This window comes from Psittacula echo (assembly GCF_963264785.1).
Source record: "Psittacula echo genome assembly, chromosome: 5".
Lineage (NCBI taxonomy): Eukaryota > Metazoa > Chordata > Aves > Psittaciformes > Psittacidae > Psittacula > Psittacula echo.
The window spans coordinates 18,287,221-18,313,779 of record NC_137739.1 but is presented as its reverse complement, the minus strand read 5'-3'; the positions used below and the strand labels follow the sequence as shown (position 1 = coordinate 18,313,779).

The 26,559-nt window shown below is 49.3% G+C and overlaps 2 protein-coding genes across 2 annotated transcripts; both read left to right on the top strand.

Moving 5' to 3' along the window:
• Positions 1 to 983: 983 nt before the first annotated feature.
• On the top strand, positions 984 to 10,232 carry TEDC2 (tubulin epsilon and delta complex 2; the record flags this gene model as incomplete). Its single annotated transcript, XM_080618695.1, has 11 exons — positions 984 to 1,009; positions 1,095 to 1,193; positions 1,368 to 1,423; positions 1,904 to 2,585; positions 4,023 to 4,076; positions 4,307 to 4,429; positions 6,542 to 6,626; positions 6,999 to 7,107; positions 7,340 to 7,441; positions 7,848 to 8,059; positions 10,010 to 10,232. The coding sequence occupies 11 exons, from the start codon at positions 984 to 986 to the stop codon at positions 10,154 to 10,156; spliced, it is 1,695 nt and encodes a 564-aa protein (XP_080474821.1). The 3' UTR covers positions 10,157 to 10,232.
• A 12,634-nt stretch (positions 10,233 to 22,866) lies between these two features.
• LOC308221997 (transmembrane protein 100-like) lies at positions 22,867 to 23,238 on the top strand (the record flags this gene model as incomplete). Its single annotated transcript, XM_080619477.1, has 1 exon — positions 22,867 to 23,238. One exon carries the CDS (start codon positions 22,867 to 22,869, stop codon positions 23,236 to 23,238), a length of 372 nt encoding a protein of 123 aa, XP_080475603.1.
• Positions 23,239 to 26,559: the final 3,321 nt, after the last annotated feature.

The following is a 26,559-nucleotide window of genomic DNA, read 5'->3' as shown; positions in this document are numbered from 1 at the left end:
ATTCTGCCAAAAGAAGGGAAACACAACAAGCTTCTCATGCACTTGCAGTCAAGAAGAAGCAATCTATTCACAGAATCACAGAATCCCAGACTGGTTGGGTTGGAAGGGACCTTAAAGCTCATCCAGTTCCAACCCCCTGCCACAGGCAGGGACACCTTCCACTAGACCAGGTTGCTCCAAGCCCCATCCAACCTGGCCTTGAACACTGCCAGGGATGGGGCAGCCGCAGCTTCTCTGGGCAACCTGTGCCAGTGCCTCAGCACCCTCACAGGGAAGAACTTCTGCCTAAGAGCTCATCTCAATCCCCCCCTGTCAGGTTAAAGCCATTCCCCCTTGGCCTGTCCCTACAGGCCCTTGCCCAAAGCCCCTCTCCAGGTTTCTTGTAGCCCCTTTAGGCACTGGAAGTTGCTCTAAGGTCTCCCCTTAAGGAGCCTTCTCTTCTCCAGGCTGAACAAGCCCAGCTCTCTCAGCCTGGCTCCAGAGCAGAGCTGCTCCAGGCCTCGCAGCATCTCCGTGGCCTCCTCTGGACTCTCCATGTGCAGGACCTTGCACTTGGCCTTGTGGTTCTCCATGAGGTTCTCACGGTCGCATCTCTTCAGCCCGCCCAGGTCTCTTTGGATCCCATCCCTTCCCTCCAGAGCATCGAGACAAAGAGACTGAACTGAGGCTTAAAACTCACACTTACTGAAGCCGCCGGAGGGAAAAACGGTTTCCGCGGGGGAAGCAGCGCCTGGGGCACCCCCAACACCCGTTCGAGCGCCCCTGGGCTGGGTCGGGATCTTCCTCCACCCGGCTCGCGGGCGGTCCGCGGCTCCCTGTCCCGCTCCCGCCCCTCTCCTCAGAGCCCGCCCTGCCGCGCAGATCCTGGCAGGGTGGTAAGGACCGCGGCTACCGGCGCTGAGTTTAGTGGGCGTCGCGACGGCGGCAGCATGTAGAGCTGCCAGGACCGAAGCAAACGGAGCAGGAGCTGGCGGACGCTGTTCATGCTGCCTGCGGGCTGCGGCGGGCGGTGAGAGCGGGGCCGGGCGGCGGGAGCGGGACCGGGACCGGGCGGCGGGGGCCGAGTGGGCCGCTGATGGCGCTGGGCCCTGCAGGTCGGCGGCGGCGTTGTTGGCGGCGTTGGGCGAGGGCGCGGAGCGGCAACGGGAGCTGGAGCAGCGGGCGGCGCGGAGCTGTGCTCTCCTGCGGCGCTGGTGAGTGCGGACGGGCCCAGCTTCCTCCCCGCGGTGGCCCTGCCTCGCGTCTGGGGTTCGTGGTGCCGGCAGGGCGGGTGTTTGTGTTCTCCCGCCGTGTCCTCCCGCCGGGGAAGCCGAGCCCGTCGGTACCCCGCAATGCTGTCCCTTGGCGCTGTGTTTCTCCCCATCCAGGGGCAGTGAGGAAGAGGAGCAGGCGCAGCCAGAGACCGGCTGCAGCAATGGACGAGGTGAGTGCTTTCTACTCGGCCTGGTGTCTCTTCATGTCACACTGGCCTTGGGCCTGACCGGGATTGAGTCAGTTTCAGTGTTGGACGTCCTTCCAGTGCTCTGCATCGATTGGAATCCCCTATCCCTCTATCTTTTTCCTCCCACTTTCCCCCTTGGTGTTAGCTGGTAGCTGTGCTGCAGTAACCAAGGCCAGTGATGAAGTACCTGTGGGTCTGACCAAGGTGTGGTGGTTGTCACTGGTTGATGAAGAGGAAGTTGACTCTGGAGAACTGTCTCCTCCTATGACTCACAGCTATCTTGGGTCTTCGAGGGTTTTGGCAAGCCTGGCTGCATTCTTTGTATAGTTGCTGGCCAAAATATCCACCACACTGTTCAGCGGGTTCAGTTTCCTTCTGTGGCACCTAAAAGAACAAGCTAGTTTAGAGACAAATGGGTAAGATCCAGGTTTGGACCTTCTGATACATCTTCTCCTCTTGCAGAGAACAAGCCTTTACCCAAAGAGCTGGAGGAGCTGGAACTGCTGAACAGAGCCTTAGAGAAGGCGCTTAAAGTCAGGAAAAGCATCTTGAAAACTCCATTAGAGGCCCAGGGAGCTACAGGAGAGAAATCTGCAGGTGAGAAACCTGCTCCCAAGAATGCTGAAGAGCAGCAAGTGCCTGTACCTGTTGAGGACGTTCCTGTGAGCACAAAGGTGAGATCTGTAAGCAAAAAGCCTGCCTCTTTGAAGAAGCCCTCTCCATACCAGCTAAAAGCCCCATATAGGACTGACCCAGAGGTGAAAAAACTGCAAAAGAAAGCCTCGTCCAGATGTGTTTCTCGAAGTCCCAGGACAGCTGGGAAGAGCTCTTCAAAAGGGGTAGTTTGCAAACAAGGAAAGAGTCCTAGGAGACCAGTGAGTGCTAGTGTCAGAGAGGGCTGTGCTCCAGACGAACCCCAGAAGGCACCTGGCTCATCCAGATCTGCCCTGAATGCGCAGCAAAGGTTTTCTGTAGGGGATTCAGCTCGGGAGGAGAACTCTGTAGCTGTTGGCAGGCAGTTACTTGATGCAGGGAAGAAAAGTTGTGGTTTCCTGGGAGAGTCCAGCAAAAAGGAGAACCCTGCAGCTGAAGGAGCATTGGGAAGGAGCACCTCACCTCGCAGAGTCACACTGCAGGAAAAGGGGTAAGTGCTGAGAGATTGGCACCTCTGTCTTGTTCTGCTCAACACTGACTAGCACATCTGCGAAGCCTGGTCTCTCCTGCTGTTCTATAGGCCTCTTGGTTTCACTACCCCCCCTTCAGATCCTCCTCAAGAGGAAGGATCCTCTACAAGTTAAAAGCCTTTGTTGTGATTGAGTAAGTGTTCTTGTTTTAAGGGCTTACTTTTGGATGGCTGGGACTCAGAAAGTCTTTAATTAAGACTTTGATATTTCATAGCCCCTATGATTGTTTTGGAAAGCTGCCTCTGTAGAGCTTTCTCAAGCCTTAGTTGTCCTCTGAGTGCACTTTCTATTACAGCTAAGTGATAATTTTTTTAGTGTTTTCTTCCTTTTTTTGCACAATGATAGTACATAATGCAGGTATTCTCTCTCTTTATCATGTGCCCGGTGCTGCTTGAAGAGATGGCATCTGGGATTTAATACTGTCCCCTTTAACCTGTAAGATACTGCCTGTGTAACTACACAGATCAGTATTGACTGGAATGCAGTTGTTTCAAGTATTTGGTGTAGGAAGAACGATGTATGTTACTGAGATACTCAGTTACTGTGGAAAAGTGGCAAAAGAATACTTGAAAGCTTTGCTTCGCATTCAGACCAGTCTCTGTTGAAATAATTTCTGTGTTCTTTTCTGTCTATTCATTGCTTTAAAAAAAAGTGAAGTTCAGATCTGATATGTGTCTGTCCCTGGAAAATTTTGAGGAATAGCTCTCAGCTGCCACAAACCCTGTGTTTGTGCGGGGAGGGAATTATTGTTCACGTGATGTTGGAACAGACACGGGACACTGAGTGACAGTTGCTGGGGGAACAGGAATCTGGATTCACATGTTTGTTAACTTAGTCCCAGCTGTTGTCTTGTGTTCAGTCTGCACATGACTGTAGCTATAACTGCCAACCCACATGTTTTTGCAATAACGAGTTAGGGATTGGTCTAATTTGGGATTAAGATGCATATTCCCTGTGGAAGCTGAAATATCCCTGTCTCATTTCTTTGTGATATGGTGCTAAGCAAAGCTGCCTTGTGCTCAAGTACAGCAGCAGTCAGTCTGTAGGGATCAGCTTCCTTGAACAGGTTGTTTCCACATATGTACTCTGCCTTTCCAGGGCTTTGCTCCCAGCTCCTCACCTTGGAGGAACCTTTGAGGGCTGGTGCTAGGCTGCAGGAGCTCTCCCAAATTGGCTCAGTAATGCTTATGGAAACGTATAAGTGGACTGATCCTCCTTCTTCCTCCTTCTGTGAGGTCGGCTGAGGGCAGTGGTGGATTCCATCTCCATGGTTACTGATGTCTTCAGTTACAGCTTAAATTCATGTCAAATTTAGACAAAATGTCATTCTCTCTGTTTTGAAGGCAAGGTTCAACTGCTCTCCAGCAGTCAGCATTGATGCTTTTCATGTTTTGCAGGTGCCAGCTGAAGCTGCCCCTTCCCTACAGGAAAGCCTATTTCAGGAACTTTAGGTAAGCCTAGCCTGAGCAGTCGAGCTACTCCCTGTTTCAGGGCAGTGAGGAGGACTCAGTTGGGGGATACCTGGCTGATTTGTGGGTCATGGGGAGATACTGACCCCACAGTGTGTGGGGCCTGTACCTGGGGCAGGAGAGTGGTCCCATGCAGCATGTCTCTGCAGGGCTGTTTCTGAGGATATGTGTGATCATGCTATTCTAGCCACTAGAGTTAGTTTTGTTTTCAGAGTGCCATCTCCTATTAATCCCCCTGTTGTAAGAGTACTGGAATGCTTTAATCCTGGGTTTAACAGTAATGCAGAAGTCTCTGCTGGCACTGTATACTTGTTGAAGGCAGGAGACCCTGTGGGGTGGGTGTCACTATACCCTGTGCAGTGTGTTTCCCTGCTGGTTGCTGACCTGAGCTGCTCTGCTGGGGCAGCTCTGCCTGGAAGCACCAGGGCTGTGTTTGTTTGAGGTGATTCCTGCTGATGAGCTGTCTTAAATGGAGCCAATTACGATGTTGCTGCACTGGTGGCATGTGAACTCGAAGCATAGCATCAGTTTTATTGTATCGCCCTACCTATGTTTTTAGCCCATAGGCAGCAACAAATCTTCCTTTCTTGAAGGGTAAGTCATCTGCATTTCTGTACATTTACTCTGTTAGTAAATGTATACAAAAAGAGTGGACAGGACACATTCTCACCCTAGCTTTTCCCACAGGGATTCCTTCACATTCCTCAAGACTCTCCTTTAATTCTTTTTTGGTTTTTGGACAAAGTGATATGTTTGGGAAGAAACATGACAGCACTGCATCAGTAACAGGGGTGCAAAACATAGAGGATTTGCACCGCTGAAACTTGATTTTGCACCCATAAAGCCTGGTAATTTCCGGTACCAGTGGTGCAAGTAGTTGAGTTTCTGGCAAATCCAGTGCTCTAGTCCATTCTCCAGCCCTCTGGAAGGGTTTCCCACCATTGCCTTTGAGAAATTTTGCCATAATTCAGCAGACACCTCATCATGTAATTTGTCCAGGTAATAAGCTTAAACCCTCTCTTAAATCTGGCTGTAGCTCCTTGTGCTAGCCTCAGGAATTCCTCTTGGGAGCTGTCATTTATCAAACGCCAATTTGTTAGTTGCCCTCAGTGAGTTGTAGAGACTTCACTCCCTTAATTTTCACTTGTAAATTGAGCCTTTTGGCATCCTAACCACTCTGGTGTAATTTTACACTTTTCACTATTACTTTCAACTCAGTGACAGATTGAAAATAACCTTTGCTCTGAAGATCCTGTTATAGAGGGAACACATCTTGCCTGATAACTTCTTTTCTGTTCCCTTAACCTTGCTATTTCTTTGCATAATGTGTTTCTGAAAACTGCAGTTTCTACCATGATTGAAAAAAATATTTGGCTGGAGAAGAGACACACACACTTGGGTTAGACAGTCATGCACTGCATAACTATTTGAAGCTTCCTTGTGATGGTTGTCGCTTTTTGCAGCAGGTTTTGGGAAGCTGGTTCTTTAAAGTGGTCCTTTACTTATGGTGGAGGGGAGATTGGGATGAGATCTTCGGAAGAAGTTCTTCCTTGTGAGGGTGCTGAGGCACTGGCACAGGTTGTCCAGAGAAGCTGTGGCTGCCCCATCCCTGGCAGTGTTCAAGGCCAGGTTGGACGAGGCTTGGAGCAACCTGGTCTGATGAAGGGTGTTCTTGCTTTAAGGTCCCTTCCAACCCAAACCAGTCTGGGATTCTATGTTGAAGGCTGTAACTGAAAAGCACCTCTCTCTCATTTAACACTATCATTTGTGCAATACTTTTTATTTTAATCCTGGACTCTGATGAGGTCCTGGCCAGCTTACTCATGATACTGTCCTCAGACCTCTATGTTTTGCACCCCTGTTGTTGAGGCACTTCTGTCATGCTTCTTGCCAAACGTATCACTTAGTCAAAAACCAAAAAAGGATTAGAGGAGAGTCTTGAGGAAGTTTGGAATCCCTGTGGGAAAAGCTAGGGTGAGAATTTGTCCTGTCCACTCTTTTCATACACATTTGCTAACAGAGTAAGTGTACAGAAATGCAAATGACTTACCTCTCAAGAAAGGATGGGAAGATTTGTTATGAGCTAAAAACATAGGACAGTGCAAAAGAATTTATTTGTGCTTTCTAGAGCTGTGTTGTCTCTCTTCTGATGGTTGTAAATTCTTCTCCTCAAAACAAGCTGAAAGAAACAAAACAGGTGTTTTGCAGTATCTAATGCTTTCTGCAGGGCTTCCTTGTGGAATACCAGCACTCAAAAATGAGGAGGGAATGGCTAGTTAATAACCTTACAGGTTATATAACCTTTATTAACAAAGGGGTGAGGAAGATGCTTGTATCTGAAGTGATACTGGTGTGTTACAGAATGTCATATGATGAGTCACAGCTCAGTGTGAGCTCACTGATACAGTGGATCATAACTCCACCTCCTGCCCCTTTTGAATTTTCAGGGCATGGGAGAGATGTCGTCTCTGCCAAACAAGTGCAGATGCAGCAGCTGCCAGGACCCGTTTTGTAGAGAGGATCCAGACAACAGTATCCTTCCTCGGCTCCCAAACCCTTCCACAAGCACGGGGTGCAGGACAGCAGCACCATTGCAATTGCTACAGTGTGCTCCCATCTGGAGAGTTATGTTTTCAATAACAGGAGTTCAAGCTGGGTCTCTATGGTTGGGTTTGTTTTTTTTTCAATAGTGCTGCTCTTGAGCGCTCGTAAATCTTTGGCTCCAGAGAAACAAGGCCATAAGGCCAACATGCCAGGCAGACCTGCGGCATCTCGCCTTCCCCCTGCAATGCCACTGCACAGGCTGCTTGCCCTCTGCCCCGACTCCAACTAGCCCGGCCCTGGGCTCAGGGTGGTGCACAGAGCTGGTGCTGTGTAACCTTCCTTAAGCTGCTGCTGTTTGAGTTCTGTTCACCAAGGCCAGCCTTCAGTCCTGCAGAGGTGGAGGAGGAGTTAAAGGTCCTCCAGGATGTCCCCTCCCTTCTGAGCCAGTATGTGGAAGCTGAGCTTGCAGGTAAGGATTAAGAAAAGGGGAGTGAAGGGGTAGAACATGGAATAAGGATGACTTAAGTGGGTTCCAGTCACATGTGTCTTTATGTTCTTGGCATGTGCTGGATGTGAGGGACAGGAACATTCTCTGCCTAAAATGAGGGCTGGTGAACCCAAGGCCACTCTAGAAACTGGTATTCGGGGAGGAAGGTTTCAGTATGCTCATGCCTGCTGGTTTTCCTCTGCTTCTCTTCCAGACCAACCCACCCTGCAAAGAGAGTATGAAAGCCTTTTAACCTTGGAGGGTTTGCAAACCACAGTTTCCCAGTGCCTGCATAAGCTGCAGCTCCTGCGAGCAGGTGAGCCAGAGCCTGTTCTTGTAATGGGGTATGAATGTGGCCAGCTGTGCTTGAACACGACTTTGCTATCTGTGCATACAACACTGTTCTCCTGATTATCATAAATGGTAATGTAGCATTTAAATTCTCTGGTGGCAAACAAAGCTGTGGTATTTTTTTGCCCCATCTGTGTTCAGGTGAGGTTTGGGACTTTGTTGTAATTCAGGAGAGCTGGTGAGGAAGCTGTTGGGAGGTGGGAGAGGCTTCATGCCATAGCTTCAGATGCCCTGGTTATGCTGTTCTGAGGAGCTCGCCCTGACTAAAACAGCATCACTCACTCATTTCTAGGAAGAGTAATGACAAATTCTGCAAGCACAGGCTTTAACTTGTACCTTTCTGCCTCCTGCCAACTCTTCCACCCTGGCAGCTGTGGAGTCCCAGAGGAAGATGCACCCAGACTGTGCTGGGGTCATAGGAAGCTGCTCTCCAGCCTGCGTTCGTTCCAGGGGACAGATGTGTGACAGTGCAGGCATGCTGGCTGTGCCTCTCCTTTGTTACTCCAGTTTCCAGGAGCTGAGGGACCTGTTTGCCTTGAAGCTGCAAGTGTCAATACTGCACCAAGAAATTGCCTTACAAAAGGTGAGTCTGTAAAAGGGTTTGTGCTCTGGTGCAGGGAAAGAAAAGGGCAGTTATAGGGCAACAGCTGACATACGGGGGAGCAGCAGGTGAGCAAGCGCTCTCAGTGATGTTTCTGTGTTTATGCCTCATATCCAAGTGCCATCAGTGCTTTGCTTGCTTTGTGAATGGTATTCCTCTGTTAAGGCCAGAGCAAAGGCTTTTAAATGTCTGACCCTCTCCTGATAAGATACTCTTTTTTTTTATTTATTTTATTTTATTTTTTTTATTTAGCTACTCTGAAAGAGTTTGGCAGTGGAGAATGGTTTTTGTAATACCTAACAACCCCATTTGGCAGCTGTTACAGTCCCATTAAGGCATCCACTGTCATTCTGTCCTGAGTGACCTCCAGCTTGTGAACTCCTCTGCTGTCTGTTCCTTTCCTTTTAAACCTCAAACCACTGTGCTGCTAATTGGGATTTTACTATTCTGAGGCTGCCTGTAGGAACATGGTGGGAGATCAGTCTCTCCACCAGCCTGAGCAGAGCAGCAGCAAATGGCAGAGAAGAGCAGTGAAATCACATCTACTGCTTTGACCTAACCTTTGCTGTTGACCTGAATGATAGAGACTTTGGAAAAGTAATTTCCTGTAAGCCAGGGATGAGTTACTCATAACTGGCATGCTCATAACTGCATGCTCCTCCTTCTGGCTGAAGATAAATTGCTGCCTGTCTTCAGATGGAACATGAGCACTATAATCCTGAATTACGGGTAATGAGGGTCTGATTTTTATCTGCCCAGAATGAAGTAGTGACCCACTGCCTGCTGCTTTGTTGACTGATTCAATTTCCTCTGCACATGCCTCTAAATCTGTGCTTTTAGCTGAGTGAGCTCTAGGTATCTGGAGCAGCTATGTGCAGGATATGTGAAATTCTTGGGACAGCTGAAGTGAATAGACTTGGTACAAGATAAAGACTCTGGGAAAGGATGTAGGTACATATTTCTGGGTCAAGCCTGTCAATTACCTTTCTGTGGAGAAATACCAAGAATCATAGAAATTCCTGATAGCTCTTAGCCTGTTTTTGGTAAAGGCCTCTCTTCTTATGCATCAGGAGCAGCCCAGGCAGATGGAAAACAGAAGGGTCTCTCTCTTTGATAGAACAACACTGTAGTGCTCCTTCACATGCCAGTTTTCCCTTCAGGTAGATTTCATGTCTGCAGCTCTTAACTCTTACCAGAGATGAGCAACTGTGTCCTGTTTCCTGTCCCTGTGCAGATCCCCTGTACTCTGTTCTATTTGGGTCTTCCTTTGTTTCCACCCCTGGAAGTTGTTTTCAGGGAGGTGACTGACACCTGCAGTTCATTGACCATACTTCTGGAGGGCAGTGTGTACAGCAGGCTGTGTAGATTCTAATGTGCAGACTGTTCAGACTTCATTAGCTGCTGTCATCTGAAAACTGTATCCCAGGCAAAATGTCTTTCTGAGCAGTCATACAAGAGTGGGGCTCCCTCCTGGAGAGGAGTGCAGCTTTGTTCTGTTTGGGCTGGAGTTGGCCACTTGCCTGTGATGTGTGGATTAATGTGGCCCAACTGGGAGGTGACAGGAGCAAATGGTTGAACTACTCATTGCATAAGTGCTTCACTGTGTGGTTGCAAAGCTCCTGAATCAACATCAGCTTCAGCTTCTAGCAGGATGCTGATTTTATTCCAGTGCCAGGCTGGCTCTGCAGCATTGGGAAAGCCACCATCATTTACCTCTGCTTTGGGAACACTGGGTAGCTGCTGGTGCACTTCGTGAGTAGAGGATGAACAACTCTGGCTTTGTTAAATATGACAAAAGAGAGTACCTGCCTATCAATCAGCATGCTATTAGTCACACTGCTCTGGTTAGGTACCTCTTGTAATGCAGCCACGTCACTTCATGGCATCCCAGAAGTACGTGCTGGCTCTGGTGATGTATTTCCTTTGCTCCAGGTCATGATGGCAGAACTCTTGCCTGTTCTGGAGGCCAGGCCCTGGCCGGAGGCCTCTGCAGCGCAGCTCTATCGGGCCATGTACACGCAGCTCTGTGAAGGAGGCAAGAGATTTCCTGTGCTGGTGCGGGATGAGCTGGCAGACTGAGCCCATGGGAACCTCCTCCTGGCCATTCACGTAACCACAGTTTTCAAGCAATAAATGTTTTCTTGTTTTCTGTTAACTTTTTTATTCTGCCTGTTTGTCCAGCTCATTTTCAGGGGTTTGTTTTTCTTTTGGGGGTTTGTTGGGTTTGGTTTTTGTTTGGTTGGTTGTTTTTTCCTTTTATATCACTTTTATGACCTGCTACCTCTGAGGTTTTGTGAAGCCCCTTCAGAAATTGAGACATTCGTTGTGACTTTTCTTCCAAGGTCTGTCTCTGTTTCTAGCTGTAGATTCGTGGCTGCCTCAGTCAGGACACCAGGCCTCTATATGCAGACAGTGTAGCAGGCAATAAAACATGATTTATATGGATCAGATAGCCAGTCTGGTGGGGCGCAGCCTTCCTGCATCTAAAAATCCAGAGAACCTGTGCTGCTGCTTCCCTATTACTCTGATCACCAGCTGGCATATAACCAGCATTATAGTGGTCACTATTTCAGAGTCTAGAGGAGGCCATGGAGATGCTGCGAGGGCTGGAGCAGCTCTGCTCTGAAGCCAGGCTGAGAGAGCTGGGCTTGTTCAGCCTGCAGAAGAGAAGGCTCCTTAAGGGGAGACCTTGTAGCCCCTTTAGGCACTGGAAGCTCCTCTAAGAAACCTGGAGAGGGGCTTTGGACAAGGGCCTGTAAGGACAGGACAAGGGGAAATGGCTTTACCCTGACAGAGGGGAGATTGAGATGAGCTCTTGGGCAGAAGTTCTTCCCTGTGAGGGTGCTGAGGCACTGGCACAGGTTGCCCAGAGAAGCTGTGGCTGCCCCATCCCTGGCAGTGTTCAAGGCCGGGTTGGACGGGGCTTGGAGCAACCTGGTCTAGTGGAAGGTGTCCCTGCCTGTGGCAGGGGGTTGGAACTGAATGAGCTTTAAGGTCCCTTCCAACACAACCCGTTGTGTGATTCTGTGATCCGTTCTAAATCAGGCTGGTGAAGCAGCCCAGTAGATGGCACCCAGCCCTTTCTGTTCCTGCTGAACAGAGCCAGGAGCTGCCTCCTGAGGGACTACGCAGTGTTCTGCCCATGGAAAACTCGGATCCGGTGGCACTTCCGACCTTGTCACTAAGGGAAAAATTCCAGCTTTGGTTCTTCCTGCACCCTAGGTTTTGAAGGTAATCCCCAAATCCCTTGGCATTTCTATGTGACAATTGAGGCAGAGCTTTAGAGTCAAGTTCTGCCTGTGAGCACTTTGAAGTGATTTTGGGAGTAGGCCGCTGTGTACTGCTGCTTATTGCAGTGACTTGCAACATATCTCTTTGCTGGACATGGGCTGTTTGCCTAGGGGTATTTAGATCTTTGCAGTGCTGACAGGGATTATTTTTCCTTCGGTTTTGTTCAAGGCCAGAGTGAGTTGTCTGTCTCTTCTGAGTGTCTGGCCCCTTCTGACACTTGGATTTCACAAAAAACCCTTCATATGACAGATGAGAATCAGTGTCTCTCACTTTAGTTTTTTGATCATATTACATTCAGTTCTTTGTAAACAGTATTTAATTTCCCATGGAGTCTGCAATCAAGGCAGGAGTTTGTTACCTTCTTCCTTCCCTGCAGAGGAGTCTTGTGTGATTTATATCTGTATGGTCTACAGGGGCCTCAGGACTGAAGGATTGCAAGGTACTGATTAAAGGCTGCTCATAGGAAGGAGTAGGTGCTGCCTCCTGAATTACCGTGTGCATATGCCATGGGTATTAATATCTGCATGATTGAATGTTAGAGATGATATTTGGTATTGTTAATTGCCACGCTGTAATCCATAACTTGTGTCTGAAAGCCCTGCATGAGTCATGGAGCATCTGCTTCTATGTGCAGAGCAGGCCAGTGTCATTTGGCAGGAATTCCAGTGCCACAGCAAGGACTGCATAGGTGGGAAAGGACCATGAAGAAGAGCCCAAGCCTGCAAAAATGGCCTTGCAGGGGTTGTTACAAGCTCAAGAGGCAAACTGGCACCACAGGAGGGGTGCAGAGCACGTGGTGACTGACAGGTACCTGGGTTGTTGTGTGCCTCTAGGTGCAGTGGGCTTTTATTGCTCTTCCCACACAGTGTAAGAGGCATTCTGTAACTTTCATGAATGTGTAAGACTTTAAGTCATGTGAATGACTCACTTCTTCAAATGAGTCTTGTGCTACAGCAGAGATAAAGATTTAGTAGCAACCTCAGAGGTTGGGGGGGTCTTTTCATTATGAAATGTGCCATTGTTATAGAGAGAAATTATACTGGTACATCAAATTGAGATGAGGGAAAAAAACAGACAAAAGGTAGTATTTGTGATGCCAGGGAATAGTATTACAGAACTACAGGAAATGAGCAGTATTTTTGGAAAGTGATAGATGACACCAGTGTTGTGTAGGCATGAGCTGAGATGAAGCAGGGTGAGGGTCGAATTAGCAACTCTTATTCCTGCAATAGACTCTTAAAAGGCTTTTGGGTTTTTTTTCACTACTGTAGGATCTGAAGTGGGATCCCTTCAAGGGGACAAGTTTCCTCTTTTCTTTCCAGAGTCTGTGACTTTAAGCATTTCCAACTTGCATGGTTTGTCTTTTCCACCAGCTTCCTTCTTCTTCCCCCTCCTGCAACTTTTCCACTCACTGTTTTTGTTTCAGCAAATATGTTTGACCAGTGGGAAGTCAGAGGCAGTGCTGCTGTTAGTGCACACTGAAATCAACAAACCCTCTTGTGCACTGCTCATCTTCGGTTAGTTCTGGATGTTCCATCCCTCGCAGTATTCAAGGCCAGATTGGATGGGGCTTGAAGCAACCTGGTCTAGCGGAAGGTGGACCCTGCCTGTGGCAGGGGTTTGGAACCGGATGAGCTGTAAGGTCCTTTCAACCCTAGCCAGTCTGGGATTCTGTGACTCATTGTGTTGAAACCTTGGAGGGGTTTATCCTGCCCATGTTATCAGATATACCACCAAGTGCTTGCTACAGGTCCCTCCTTGGGAAACACAGCGTGTAGAGACTAAACAGTGTGGCTAGGGATACTCTCCATCTAAATCAGAAATAATTTGAGTCTTCTTAAGAAAGAAGGCAAAGCTCATGAAACGGCAGAATGTCCTGCCTCTTCCAGCCTTTTTGAGGGGTCTCTAGCAGCATGTGAGTGGTGATGGAGCGTGACAGCCTGCTGAAATGATTGCATCTACAGCATGAGCACAGGGTCCTACCCTGGGGCAAGGGCAGGAAGAACTCCTGAGTCACCTGAGCCTGAAGCTGAATGAAGGATAAGGGGGAACTTCATCCACAAGCAGTGTAAGATGGTAAGTGTTGAACTGGGGGAGAATTCCCAGCTCTCTCTGTAGATGACAAATTTGCTATTAGTGTTATTCTCCAAATGAGCTTTCTGTGAGCTCTAGAGAGGTTACTTCATTAAAACACTATATGGAGTTCAAGTCTGAAGCATTAGCACCTGAATCAGCAACTTGCTGGGCTGTGTGTGCTGCTGTGCCAGGCCAGGGCTTTGAGAAAGAGCAATGGCGCTTTAAAATGCTGAGACAGAAAAGTATTGGGGGAATTATGTCCTCCACAAGTCCTTTAATTGGTTGTGGGGTTTTTTTACCTAGCTCAGTCTGTCCCCAAGTTACAGGATTGAATTTGAGTTTGATTGATTTCCAGCTGAAGCTCTGCTGGGAAACTTTGCTGCTAAATCTGGAAGTGATGATGTTGGATTACATGTGAGCTCAAACCACACTGAAGATGCTGAATGTGGATAATGCAGTATGGGTCCTGCACCTCCAGACTGTCTCAAGGTGTCCAATTCTCAGTCAGCAGTGAGCTGGAGATGCTTTAATAACGTTGCGAAGGCCAGGAGAAGGGACCATGTGGATTTTTTGCAGGCAGAGAGCCAGTTCACAGCTGAGCATTTCCAGTCCTGAGTCCCATGACCAGGTTGGGGTCACTAAGAGGCTGTAGCAGGGGATGGATCTGACAACAGGGGCTCTTCACTTCTGGTCTGTAAAATGGAGTTTGCTATTATTTCACATGCTCATTAGCTTGGCTTTGCCACATCTATACTCTGCAGCAAGGCCTTCTTATTTTTCTTAAGCATCTACACTAGGACTAGCACAGCAGACATCTGGATTCAGTAGAAGTTCTTAGTCCTCCTTCAGTTCCATTAAAAAAACCTCTCACAAACAAAAACCCTAATCATGACTCAGCCCAACATGAAAACAATTCATTAAATAGGTATTAAAATGTCTATTATCCACCATGCAGATCAAATACTACCTTTGTAACATCAAAACCACCATCCAGAAGAAACAATCTATCACCTTGGTTTTAATTTGTGAAGGAAGAAGGGCTTTTACATTGTAATCAAGGAAAATCTATTGCCTGGTAGTTAATCTGAGCCCAGCTACAAAGAAGAGGGCAGGAACCTGTGTGCCACATGTGCCAGGGTAGAAAGAGCTGGTAATGGGAGGGGAAAACTGAAAAGCAGGTTTTGAACTGTAATTTCAGAAGGCAAGAAATAACAGCAGTGGGTTATTTAGGCAGGCAGAGATGTTTGACTTATTTTTAGACAGAACAAGAAAGATAATTAGTGGATCTGGAGTTCAGAGAGGAAAAAGCAAACAGAAGCAAGCTCTGAGTCAGTGGAGGAGACTGACCCTGAAGAAAAGCCGGTCTGAAACTTCCCCTCCTGGTTGCTGAGAACACAAACTCCAAGTGGTGCTAATGCTGGTTAGGCTTTTTTCAGCCCTTGTGTTTTATAGGGGGAGACAATTTATTAGTCTCGTTTATCTCCAGTTTAAGAAGAAACCAAGAGACACTTAATGTACACATTCCGGGTGGTCAGACCTGAAGGGTCTGGTCATAAAGCAACTGGAGGGTTGCTTTATGTGCTGCAGATGAAGTTGTGGTGTAAATTATGTTGCACTTTTCCCTCCAAAACTATTATACCTCATCTGCTGATGCAGCTGGCACAGCCTCTTAGCTTTGGACTTTTGAGAAATGAGAGATCTGAGGATCTCGCCCCTTTGGGGATTTAGGTTTGGTTTTTGGTTGTTTGTTTGGGTTTTTTGTTTGTGGGGTTTTTTTTGCTGCTTCAAGTTCTAAATTTCAGAATATAGAGCACTTTTCCCTTTTGGGATGAAGTCTCTTACAGGACATAGTAGCAGTAAATCTTGCTTTTGCAATTGTTGGGCAGCTCAGTGCTGTCATGCGTGGTGATGGGCATCTGCACATCTCACTGCCCTCAGGAAGAATTGTTCAGTACCAAACCAGGCACGTGAATGCACAGAAGGAGAGAGCACAAGTATAATAATTAAAACAAACCAAACCCGACCCCAAACACAAAAAAACTACCTTTAAAACTGAATGAAACCATAAATAGTCTCCAGTGCTTTCATTAGGGTTGTGCCAGCTGCATAATGGCACAGAATTCAAATTGCTGAGTGCAAGGAGGAAGCAGACATAATATTTTTGATGTTTTTAACAAGTTTAGGCATATACATTTAAATGTAACCATGTGCTCCTGTGAGCCTGGAAGACTCCCTTTTCATGCCATTAGGATATAAGGGGTGTTTGGCAAAATCTTTGCAACTGTTACCAATCAGAACTACCTGGTTTTGTCTGGTATTAAATGGTGTTTGTCTGGACCCACTACTGTGCTCTTCTGGAGTCTTCTTGTTGAGAGTGACAAAGGTGTCAGCAATGATTATGTTGTTCTTGCAAAAGCAAACCCTAAGAAACGGAGTTGTTTGAAAGAACAAACTATTAATCTTTGAATCAAACATGGTCTGATGTCTCCTTCCTGTGCAGCATAAGTGCATGGTCCCCATTTACAGAGAGTCAAGCAGTTTCGCTTAGGACAATGCAAGTGGCATTGTTTTGTGGGTTATTTTGGGGTTTTTTTTAAGCACTAATTACAGTAAAATAGCTTATTCTAATGTACTAGGTCTATTATCTGTAAGCCTTAAAATGAGTGTGCATGCCCTGTGAGTCAGACTGAGCTCTGCTTGTCCTTGCCCAGCTCCCTGCAGAGCGCTTGCCAAGGCTGGCTGCGCATGAGGATCCCCAGCATCCTTTTGAGTGGAAGAGGAAGGATGTTAACAAAGTTGCTGTGGATCCACTTTTCTGCTAGTTAGCTTTTTCCTGTTTCTGCATCCTACCTGGTTCTTGGTGTTGTTTGTGTTGAGTATCTAACGTGGGCTAGGCAGCTGATGGTGATGGGAGAGGAGCAGCAGAAGGTGCAAAGTGACGTCCATGCATGCTCTGTCTGTACCAGCATCGCACAGTGCTGGGAAGAACGTCGGTATCACCAGGCAGATGATGCAATAATTCTTTTCCATCTGTTCCCATCTATATTTGCACCCACAGGAAAGCTTCCTTCTTGTGAAACACAGCAGTCTCTGATTTCAAACACTGTCCCTGTCTCGGAAGTTCTTTTGGCAGCCTGGTGCTGGGAAATGCTCCAGTGGGGCTCACCATGCACCCAGAATAGTAGGGCCATGTCACCTAGCAACTCCTCACGACTGCAGAAGGCTTTGTTGGAGTAGATCAAGGTGACACTTAGCTGCTATTTTCAGACCTACACTTCCTGCTGGCTGTTGCAAATTTATTTCCCTGCTTTATTTGTTTATTTGCTTGCCTTTTGCTGAATCATAGACCTGGAAAATACTTCTGAGGTCATTGCAATCCACAGCTCTGCCTCCTGATTGATTTTGCTGCTATTTTCCAGTTTTACATGGCACACAGCAACTCAAAATGGACTATGAGAGGCTGCCTGCACTCCATGGATGTAGCTTTCCTGCTGCATGAGGTGTTTCTTCCCTGTTCTTTTGTCTTAAAATTAATGGAGCTGCTCAAAACTTAACGCTGCCTTTGCCAGTGCTGCTTCCACAGCCACAGTGGGATGGAAAGCACTGAGCCACCATGTGGGATGTCTCCAAGAGTGCACCATGTGCAGCTTCCCCCTCACAGCCACTGCCTCCAGTAAATCCAGACATCACCATCTCCTCTCCCATGGCATTTTCCATCCCTCTGAATCTGAAGCCTTTCAGCACTTCAGAGCCACCCTCCATCTCTAGATAGCATTTGAAATGTGCAGAATGGGTACATTCAGTGGCTGGATGTAATGGTTGCGTTAAAACAGTTAAAGTCAGGGTCAGGCTTAGGAAAAGCCACAATCCCAGGGTCCAGCTGTGATTTGGACCATCAGTGCCCATAGGCCACGTGGTGATTGATGCCATATTCACCAGCTCCTGTTTCCCTGCAACTCCTCAGGGCACGATCACTGTGCAATAAATAGTTGTTCAGTGTTTCTTGTCCTCATCTTAATCTATTCTATGATTAATCATAGAATCACAGAATGGAGGGAAGGAACCTTAAAGCTCATCCTGTTCCAACTCCTTGCCAGGGGCAGGGACACCTTCCACTAGACCAGGTTGCTCCAAGCCCCGTCCAACCTGGCCTTGAACACTGCCAGGGATGGGGCAGCCACAGCTTCTCTGGGCACCCTGTGCCAGCGCCTCAGCACCCTCACAGGGAAGAACTTCTGCCTAAGAGCTCATCTCAGTCTCCCCTCTGTCAGGTTAAAGCCATTCCCCCTTGTCCTGTCCCTACAGGCCCTTGTCCAAAGCCTCTCTCCAGCTTTCTTGTAGCCTCTTTAGGCCCTGGCAGCTGCTCTAAGATCTCCCCAGAAATCTTGTATGTGTGGCTGTTGCAGGAACTGCAGCCTACCAGCCAAATAAAGGCAGAATTATTAATTTCCTCATAAGTCAAAGAGGAAAAAATGCTTGGGGCGATGTCTTAGTTCTTACAAACTAGTGGATTTGAGGGGTTTTTTACAGCTGTGTGCGATAAGTTGCTGCATGTGCTCTGTTGGAGTTCAGTTTCTAGATGAGCAAAGATTGCTTGCTCAGAGCACACTTTTCATGGACATCAGGGCTGCCACTTTGTGGATTCTTACAACCCAGACCCCAGGATATGAGCTGTGTGCCCTGAAAATTCGCAACAAGGTGGGCACGTGTGAGTGTTACTTCTTTGCCTAGTGCAGGAATAGATGTAAACAGAGATTAACAGAGATTCTCTCTGATCATCTTTTCCCAGCAGTGCTGTTTACCTGAAAATACAATGATTTCTGTCCTTGTTTCCAACTCCTTTATCTTCAAGTTTCTGGTGAAAATAAGGCGTAATTCCGTCATCTACAAACCCGTTCTCCTTTCTACAAAACCTTTTTCCTACACCATCATGTTAGCTCTGGGATGGAGGTGTAGGCCATCCTGAGTGCCCCAGGACCATTCAGAGCAGCTGCCCTGTGCGGAGGTGATGGGCTTTGCATGGTGAAGCCGTAAACAGAGCAAGTGTGGTGTGGGTATCTCTTTATTTCAGCATTTTTGTGTGGCCTGCAAATTATTTTAGCTCTGTACCATCTACTTTTGACAAGCTGATATCAGTGTCTCTGGTTACCCACATAATACAGACCCCAAAGCTCCTACCCCCTGCCCCACCACTGGTGCTGGGGGATGTGGACTGCCTCCTGCACATTTCTCCTCCTGGGCTGCAATGGTGATGGTCAGCATCATATTTGAGTCTGGGCTTTCTTACTTGAAAATTTGAGTAACCTGTTTTTGAGGGATCCTGGCTTCATTCTTCCTCACTTCAACTCTGTTTCGTAGAATCATAGAATGGATTGGGTTGGGAGGGACTTTAAAGATCATATGGATTTTTGCTCAAAGCACAAGCTTTCCATTGCTCACCAAAGCTATTCACCCTTTCTGATCTTTTTCTGTTCCTCTTAAAGAGAAGTTTCTGTTGTGAGGTTTTCCTTTGCAGCAGCCCTGATTGTTTCTCCCCATCACCTGGCCTGGGGCAGCATTCCCGCAGCAGGGATTGCTCCCACTGCCCCATCCATCACAGGTGGGCCCTGTCCTGGTGGGTGTGTGTGGAGGGGTGTCACCCATCTCTGCTCTTCAATGTGACTCATCCAGCCCCAGCTGCGCTTTTCACTTCTCCTGCAGGAAGAGGGAGGAGAACACAGGCAAGCCTCTATTTCTGCTGTGAAAATTACACCCTTATGTTAGGAGTGTGGAGGGAAGGAGCTGAGCACCCAGCATGAGGGAGCTCCGCAGCCCCACCAAGGGAGGAAGTGATACGCGGATTGACTCCACAAGTTGTTAAAGTTGTAAAGTAGGTATGCTTTTATTCAGCGCTGAGGTGCATGGGGATAGCTCCTCCAAAGTATGCACACCTCAGTGTCGTCTTCCCTCTACATTTATCCTCTAAAGTTACATGCCTATACATATTCATGACCTACCCCCGCTTCGTATTATAATGAGCTAAAAGGTCCTTTGCGCATGCGCAGTGCCCCCCCGTGGTCATGGGCGAGGGTCTCAGGATGAAGTAAATGAGTCTTCCTCTTGTGAGTAGGGGTCTTCAAGATGAAGTAAACGACTCTTCCTCCTCTTAAACTTTTCACCTTTGACACAGTTGGACGCCCCAGTAGTCACACAATTAGCTGAAACCAGCCATATCTGTAATTCTTCTGTTAACTAGCAAAGATTTAGAACAGGGTGACTTCCTGCAAAATTTATTGCAGGATGGGCAGGCAAGGAGTATCCCAAGCTAGCAGATGTTTGGGAGGCTCTGTCTTTGAACTAACTGATAAGTAGAAGGATGGTGTGAAATGTTATACTTTAGAAGGCTAGTGTGAAACAATTAACTCATGTTTAGTGGGGCCCCTAAATTCCACAGACTTATAACATAGTTTTCTTTCTACAACTTAAGCTAAAAAGTACTTTATATTTTCCAGGCACTAGCCTTTCTTATATCAAGCCCCCTATATCAGTAGTCTCGATGCTTGCACCACGCAGCCCAACCTGGGCCCTTGTCCCCTCTCTCTTGGAGTCTGAGTTTTACAGAAACCACTGCAAAGTCAGAGAAGGATTGGCCTGGATTTGTCCTCTTTGCCTGGAGAAGGGCACTTTCATCTGGCTGCTTTCTACACTTGAGAGTGAGAAATGTCCTGGAGGTGACCCAGTCCCAGTCTGAGCCCTGTGTGGGGCTGTCCTGATCCTGCTGAGGCTCTTGGCTGTTCCTTTCAAACCAGGGGCAGAGCCAGCATGCCTCAGGGATTGCACTTCCCCTATCCCCTGTGTCTTGTTTAATAAATGTCTTTTAAACCATCTCTTGAGTTTTAGAGGGTCCTTGGCCAGACATGTGGGCAGTGCTGCCTGCTGCTGCTTTGAAAACACTCAGTGTATATGTGGAGGAGTTTGATAGATGCATGTATGCATGCACATGTATGTGTACATATATATGTTTTACTCCTGTATCATTTTCAGCAGCTGCTAGGGGGTGCCATGGTTTGTACCAGTGCAGGAAATACAGAGTTTCTACAGTGGGATCACATCCGTGTTGTCAAGTCAAATATTCAAACTCATCAAGGATCCCAACTTGAGACATAATAAATGGTCATGGTTTTCTGACCAATTGGAGCTTGCTTTTGTCACCTCCTGCTATTTCAAGGCCACTTACTGCTTTTCAGCACCACTTAAAAACCATTGTACAGCTCAATCCACTGATGCTGTCACGTTTTGATGGAATCATAGAATGAATTACAGAATGGTTTGGGTTGAAGGGACCTTAGAGCTCATCCAGTTCACCCCCCTGACACGGGCAGGGACACCTTCCACTAGACCAGGTTGCTCCAAGCCCCATCCAACCTGGCAAAGCCCTGAGTCATAGGATCAGAATCAGCTAGGTTGGAAGGACCTTTAAGATCATCAAGTCCAGCCTTCAGTCCTTCCAAAGTGATGAGTAGAGGCTGGAGGCATGGGGATGTGGGGGGGTGGGGGTAGGACCAGCTAGAGCATATCCTGGGGGGCTACAGCTCTATTTGGAGGCATCATCACATCACTGGTTCTTCGAGAGGCAGTTTGAAAGGTGACCAGTCTATTGCCAGGCTTGTCACTGGAGTATTTTCTTTCAAACCCTGCTCTCAGCAGCAGCTAAACTTATTTTAGCTGAAGTTTTCTTCAAGGTTAGGGTAAACAGCACAGATTTAAACCTGAACAGCTTCAAGTTTGACAAAGGTTCATGTAACTTAAGGAAGAGCTTAGCTTGGGAGCTATTAGCCTTATGAAACACATTGACTGGAGAAGTTGTGCTGCCCTTCTTCCCCTCTAATGAGCCACCAGGAGAATAAACAAAACCCACTTTGCAGGGCACCGTGTGCCGCACTGACTTACTTGGAGTTATTTCCCTGGTGCTCTGTGTTTGCGTGGCCACAACCCCTGTGCTGAGGTCCCTGGCGTGGCACAGGTTGGGAATTCATCTGATGCCTCATTGACCTCCTCTTGTGCTATTTTGGATGCTATTTAAGAAGCTAGAGCCAAGGAGAAACCCCAGAGTTGCTGCATACCCCACCACCTCCCTTACCATGCTAACAGGTCTCATGCAGCCTTCCAGACCAAGCCTGGTTTAGGGTGAAGGCTGATTCAAACCAGCTTTATTCCCACCCACCCCACCCTGCCCTGCTTCCCAGAGTGGGATGATTTCCTTGAGGATGGTGTAGGCAAGATCAGTACCCATAAAAAAAAAGGGAGGATAACATATCCCATGTCTGGACTGATGCCCAAACCTCCCCTTCTCTAGGTCAGACCTGTCAGCTCCTTTGCTTCCCCTTCTCCTCACCTCCCCACACAGCTTCTGCTACAGAGTGGATTTTTCTCCCTGATTTTTGGCTTCCCCTTGGTTGATGCAGAAATGCAGCTGGGCCCCATCAGCTTGGGGGAAGTTCTGACCTGGGAAGGACTCCAGGTGCCTTATGTTTGCTGCAATAACTCATTCCTTTCCTCTGTGCTTCAGGAAAACCAATTAAAACTCAGTGCGGGAGAAGCAATGGAGGTGGTAGCTGTCTTTCTACCTCCTGCCCTTGCCTGGACAGTGATAATCCCAAATCTTCCTTCACCTCAGCTGCAGCCTCTTTCCTTGCAGGTCCCCTTCCTGGTCACCCTACATCCCCTCCAGTGCCACCCCAGCGGTGTCCTACGACCCGTGTGCAGAATTTGAGTCTTCTCCAGTCCAACCAGCAATACCAGTGAGGGTCCCCCAAGCCCTGTGCCAGGGGACAGAGCTGGCAGAGGGTGACACAGGGAGGAAGAGCACCTTGGAAGGAGGCGAAGGGGCTCTGTGGAGTGGCTGGAGGTCCTGCAGCTTGTTACTTTGGGGGTTCACTGCCTATCGGGCAGCCTGCAGTGGTGCTTGGAGCGGTGTGGGCTGGAGGTGATGGGCAGCCAGGCCTGTTTCTCTGTCCCAGCGCTGCCTGGTCGGGGGCCGGGCTGGTGGAAACACGCAGACTGCAAAACCACATTCCGAGAGCGATCCCAGTAGGACTGCAGGCCCGAAACAGTTAACAGGCATTGGAGCCGAGCCGGTCCACGCACCCACCCACCACATGAGATCACTGCTGCCACCACCAATCCTCGCTCCACTCCTCGCTCTGTCTGGCAGCAAAGGGGCCGGGAACCAAAGCTGGGAGTGAGAGCAGCAGCAAAAGCAGCGGTAACAGTGAGATCCCAGCCCTGCTGCATCGAGGCAGCCCGATCTGGATAAAGCCGATCATGTAGGATCCAACATCTTCTCCCCCGCTACCAGCACAGCAGCAGCTCGTGGTGGGACAGCGACTGGCATCCAACCTACCCGCAGTTTGCACTGGTCTTTCCTGGGGTTTCTCGCCAACATGATGGGCTGCAAGTCCAACTCACTCACTTGTCTGCAGGGAGGAAAGCCAGGGCTGCCGCTGCCCACTGCCACTGACTCCACCGCCACGCTCAACAAGCTGGCCCTAGCCACGGGCGGAACTGAGAAATCCTGGTACCGCTGCATCTTCCCCTTTGGCATCGTCTCCGTGGTCATTGGCGTGGCGGCAACGTGCATCACCTTCACCATCAATGGCCCGCAGATGGACATTGCTAAGGTGGTCTCGGTGGCCACCTTGATCTTCGGGATGGGTCTGCTGGTGGCAGCCTATGTGTGCTGGCGTGCCAAGCGGGAGAGGCAGCGCAAGAGGCAACGCCAGGAGCCCATCTCCTTAGAGCAGGGAGCCCTATGACGCGGGCTGAGGGCAGAGGCTCAGCTCCACCCGGAGCTCCCTGCTTAGACACCCCGCTCTGCCCAGCGCCCCGCGGCACAGGGGTGACAGCACCGGCTTTGTCGCACCCGCAGGGTCCGGACCCTGCCTGAGGTCAGCTTGCCCTTATTGTCCACGCAGGAGCAGCCCCTGGCCATGAGGGGGGCTCCCGCGCGCTGCCCAGGACTGGAAGGAAAGAGCCTGGAGAGTGTCCCGAGGAGCGTGTTACCACGCACGGACCCGCTGGCCGTCCCCACCACGCACCGCAGGGAGCCCACAGCGCTGCCCGTGCTAGGGATGCCGAGACAGCCCGGCCAGCCCTGCCCGGCGTCGGGAAGAATCGGTGCTGCTTCTGTCCGCTCTTGTTTTCCCCCTGCTGCGAGGACCCTCCTGGCTCCGGATAAAAGGAGTTTCCAGAGAAAGTCGCTGGGTGCAGGGAGCGCCCGGAGAGGTGCGGGGCAGGGGAGGGCTTGCAGCAGGCACCAAACACCAGTGCGTGAGAGCGGCCGGCTCAGGAGAGCCATGGAGACAGCAGAGGGGGCAAAGGGAGGTCGGGAGCTGAGTGTGACGGGGAGGACATGGACCTCCCCATGCAGAGAGCCGAGTGGCTCAGGCTGGGCGGCCCCAGGGCAGCGGCTGTTGGGTGTTTGCAGCGTGGCAAGCGAGGAGAAACCGGGCTCTTTCTGTCACCGTGCGTGTGATCCAGCCGTGGAATCCTGGGGGACCGGTCCCCACTGCGCGGGGTCCATCTGCCTGGGATGCCCAGGGAAAGGGGGCTCATGTTGTGAACTCACAGCAGCATCCTCCAGCTGTGGGAGCCTGAAAGCTGTTCTCTTCCCAGAGAAGCAGCTGGAGTTGCATTAAAAAGGAGCAAATACATTTTTATTACATTTTTTTTTCTTTTTTTTTTTTTTTTAGAAACCAGATGTCTGCTCCGAGCTCTTTCCCCTAAAAACCAAGCATGAAGTGTGGGCGGGGGGGGGCCTGTCTGGAGTCTCCGGGAGCAGCAGCAGCACCTCTGCTCTGTGCCCTGCACCCAAAGAGGCCTCCCCAGACCATCCCTTCTCCAGACTCCGGCCCTAAGGGGCTGCGCCAGCAGCTACAGAGTGCAGCCACGCTCTAGGCTGTCAGCGCTGGAGACTTTCCATGCACAGCAGGAGAGAGGGAATTATGCCAAAAGCCACAAGCAGGGGCAAGCGAGAGCAAAGCTGAGCTTGTGCCGGGTGTGCAGGGAGCTGTGGGTCTGGGACACTCATGAGCATGTTATGCTACATGCTATATGCCACATGCCACCCTTCCTCCCAACAACTTTGCCCTCACCAGTTCTACCCCCATAAATAAATCGTGCTCCATTGCTGAGAGAAAGCCACTGTGGGCATGGTTCAGAGCCATGCCTGGGATACTGGGATGTTCTGGGATATCAGGACTTGGAGTGCCAGTCCTGCAAAGTCATGTCCAAATACTGCAAGTCTGGGAGGTCTGGGGACACTTTCAGCTCAAGTCTGACCCAGGCTGTAGTCCCTGAGCAGTCACGAGATGCGGTGGTGTGTCGAGGGGGCCCAGGGCTCAGAGGGTGATGGGTTGAGCCAAGGTTGAACATGGGCTGTCTCTGAAGCCTGGTCCCTGCTTCAGGTTGTTTGTGCATCTGAACTTCACTGTTTCAGCCTGTCCTGGGGTAAGCAAACCAGTGGTCTGCAAGCTTGGTGGCTCAGCAAAGTGCTGGTTTATTGAGAGCTTGGGGTCCTGGCTGAGTTTTATTATCACTGTTATTGCATCTTAGTTTTTCGATCCTACTTCTTGCTCTAATATTTCAGCAAACAGGCTTGTGGCTGCCTGTAAATGCCTCTGCTCCCACTTTGCTTGTCCCCACTGTCCAAAGTCACTGGCAGGGCCATCAGCCCTGCTCCTAATCCTGTCAACCTGCTCAAACCTAGGTTGCTTTTACAGTGCTCAGCCCTTCTCCCGCACTCTGAAAAGCAAACCCCATTGGAACAGGATGCAGGGATGGGTTGTTCGGATGCACCCCAGAGAAGCCTCGTTACCCAGCCCCAGATTTCTGGCATCAGGCCCTATCGCATCCCACCCTTTAGATCTGGAAACCTGGATCCCCCTCTTCTCCTGCTCCCACAGAGCAACTGTGGGCAGGGCAGTGCTCACCCATCCCAGGGAAAGCCTGGGTGAGCCAGCACCAGCCCTGCCTGGCCCTGGACTGGGAAGTCCCACACAGGCTGATATTCATTTTGTGCCTGTTAAAAGCTTTGCTGGATTTGATTTCTGCATTGACATGCACATACACAAAATCCCTCCCGCTGTCTGAAAGGGGTTTATTTACATGGATGGATCCCAGCAGGGACTGTGGCTGCTGCAGGCGCTGGATGAAGGGCAAATCATGGAGAAATTCATCTCCTTAAAAGAGCGTCAAGCCGTTTGTTTGGCTGCAGGAATAGATGGATGGGGAAGTGACACCCTGTTCAACAAAGAAACTGAAAGGAAGAAGATAAAAGAATCTACATGGTCAGTCCTCACTGACAGAGCACCCAGGGATCCAAACCATGCCACCCTGCTGGCACCACCCCATGTTGCACTTCCTCAAGCAGTGTGCAGGATGGAGCTGATGGTGCTCCATTTGCTGGCAGACAACCCCACCATCTCACCCTCATCCTCGGGTTCCTGCTGGTAGCATGCAGATGTGTGGAAGCTTCCTGGATCCAGCTGTTCCCATCCCTGTGCAAGCTGGAGTGGCTCTGGAGAGCATCCCACCCTAGCATCCCACCCCTTGCGCTGCACCAATATCCTCCATCAGAGGCTGCTCCTCCAGTGTAATGGAAATATTCCCTCACCCTAAGGACCCCAAACCTGCCTCCAGTGACAGCCTCCCCATGGCTCTCTCCATAACAACACCTCATCCCTGTTAATGTATACCACTTCCACAACAGCGATGTGCCCCGGTTCTGCCAATCCCTCCCAAACCCCCTTTCCACACTAAATAGGCTTAAAAGGAGAAGCTGAGGTTTTGTTGCATCAAAGTGAAGGGTTAAAACTCATTGCTACCAGATTGGGAACAGCTACAAAGGGGAAACTGTAAAACAAAAATATGCATCCTTAAAATAAATCTGACATAAGTTTCTTATCTTGGCTGACACGTGGGTCTGCTCCTGCTGCCTGGGTTTAGCTGCACAAGGTAGATCTCTCCAGGCCAGACCGGGCTCCAAGCTCAGGTCTCCACAGGGTACCCAGCCTCCAATCCTCATCAGGATGGTGGGGGCTCCTGTTTCCCACTCGCTTTTGCAGAGACTGAAACCT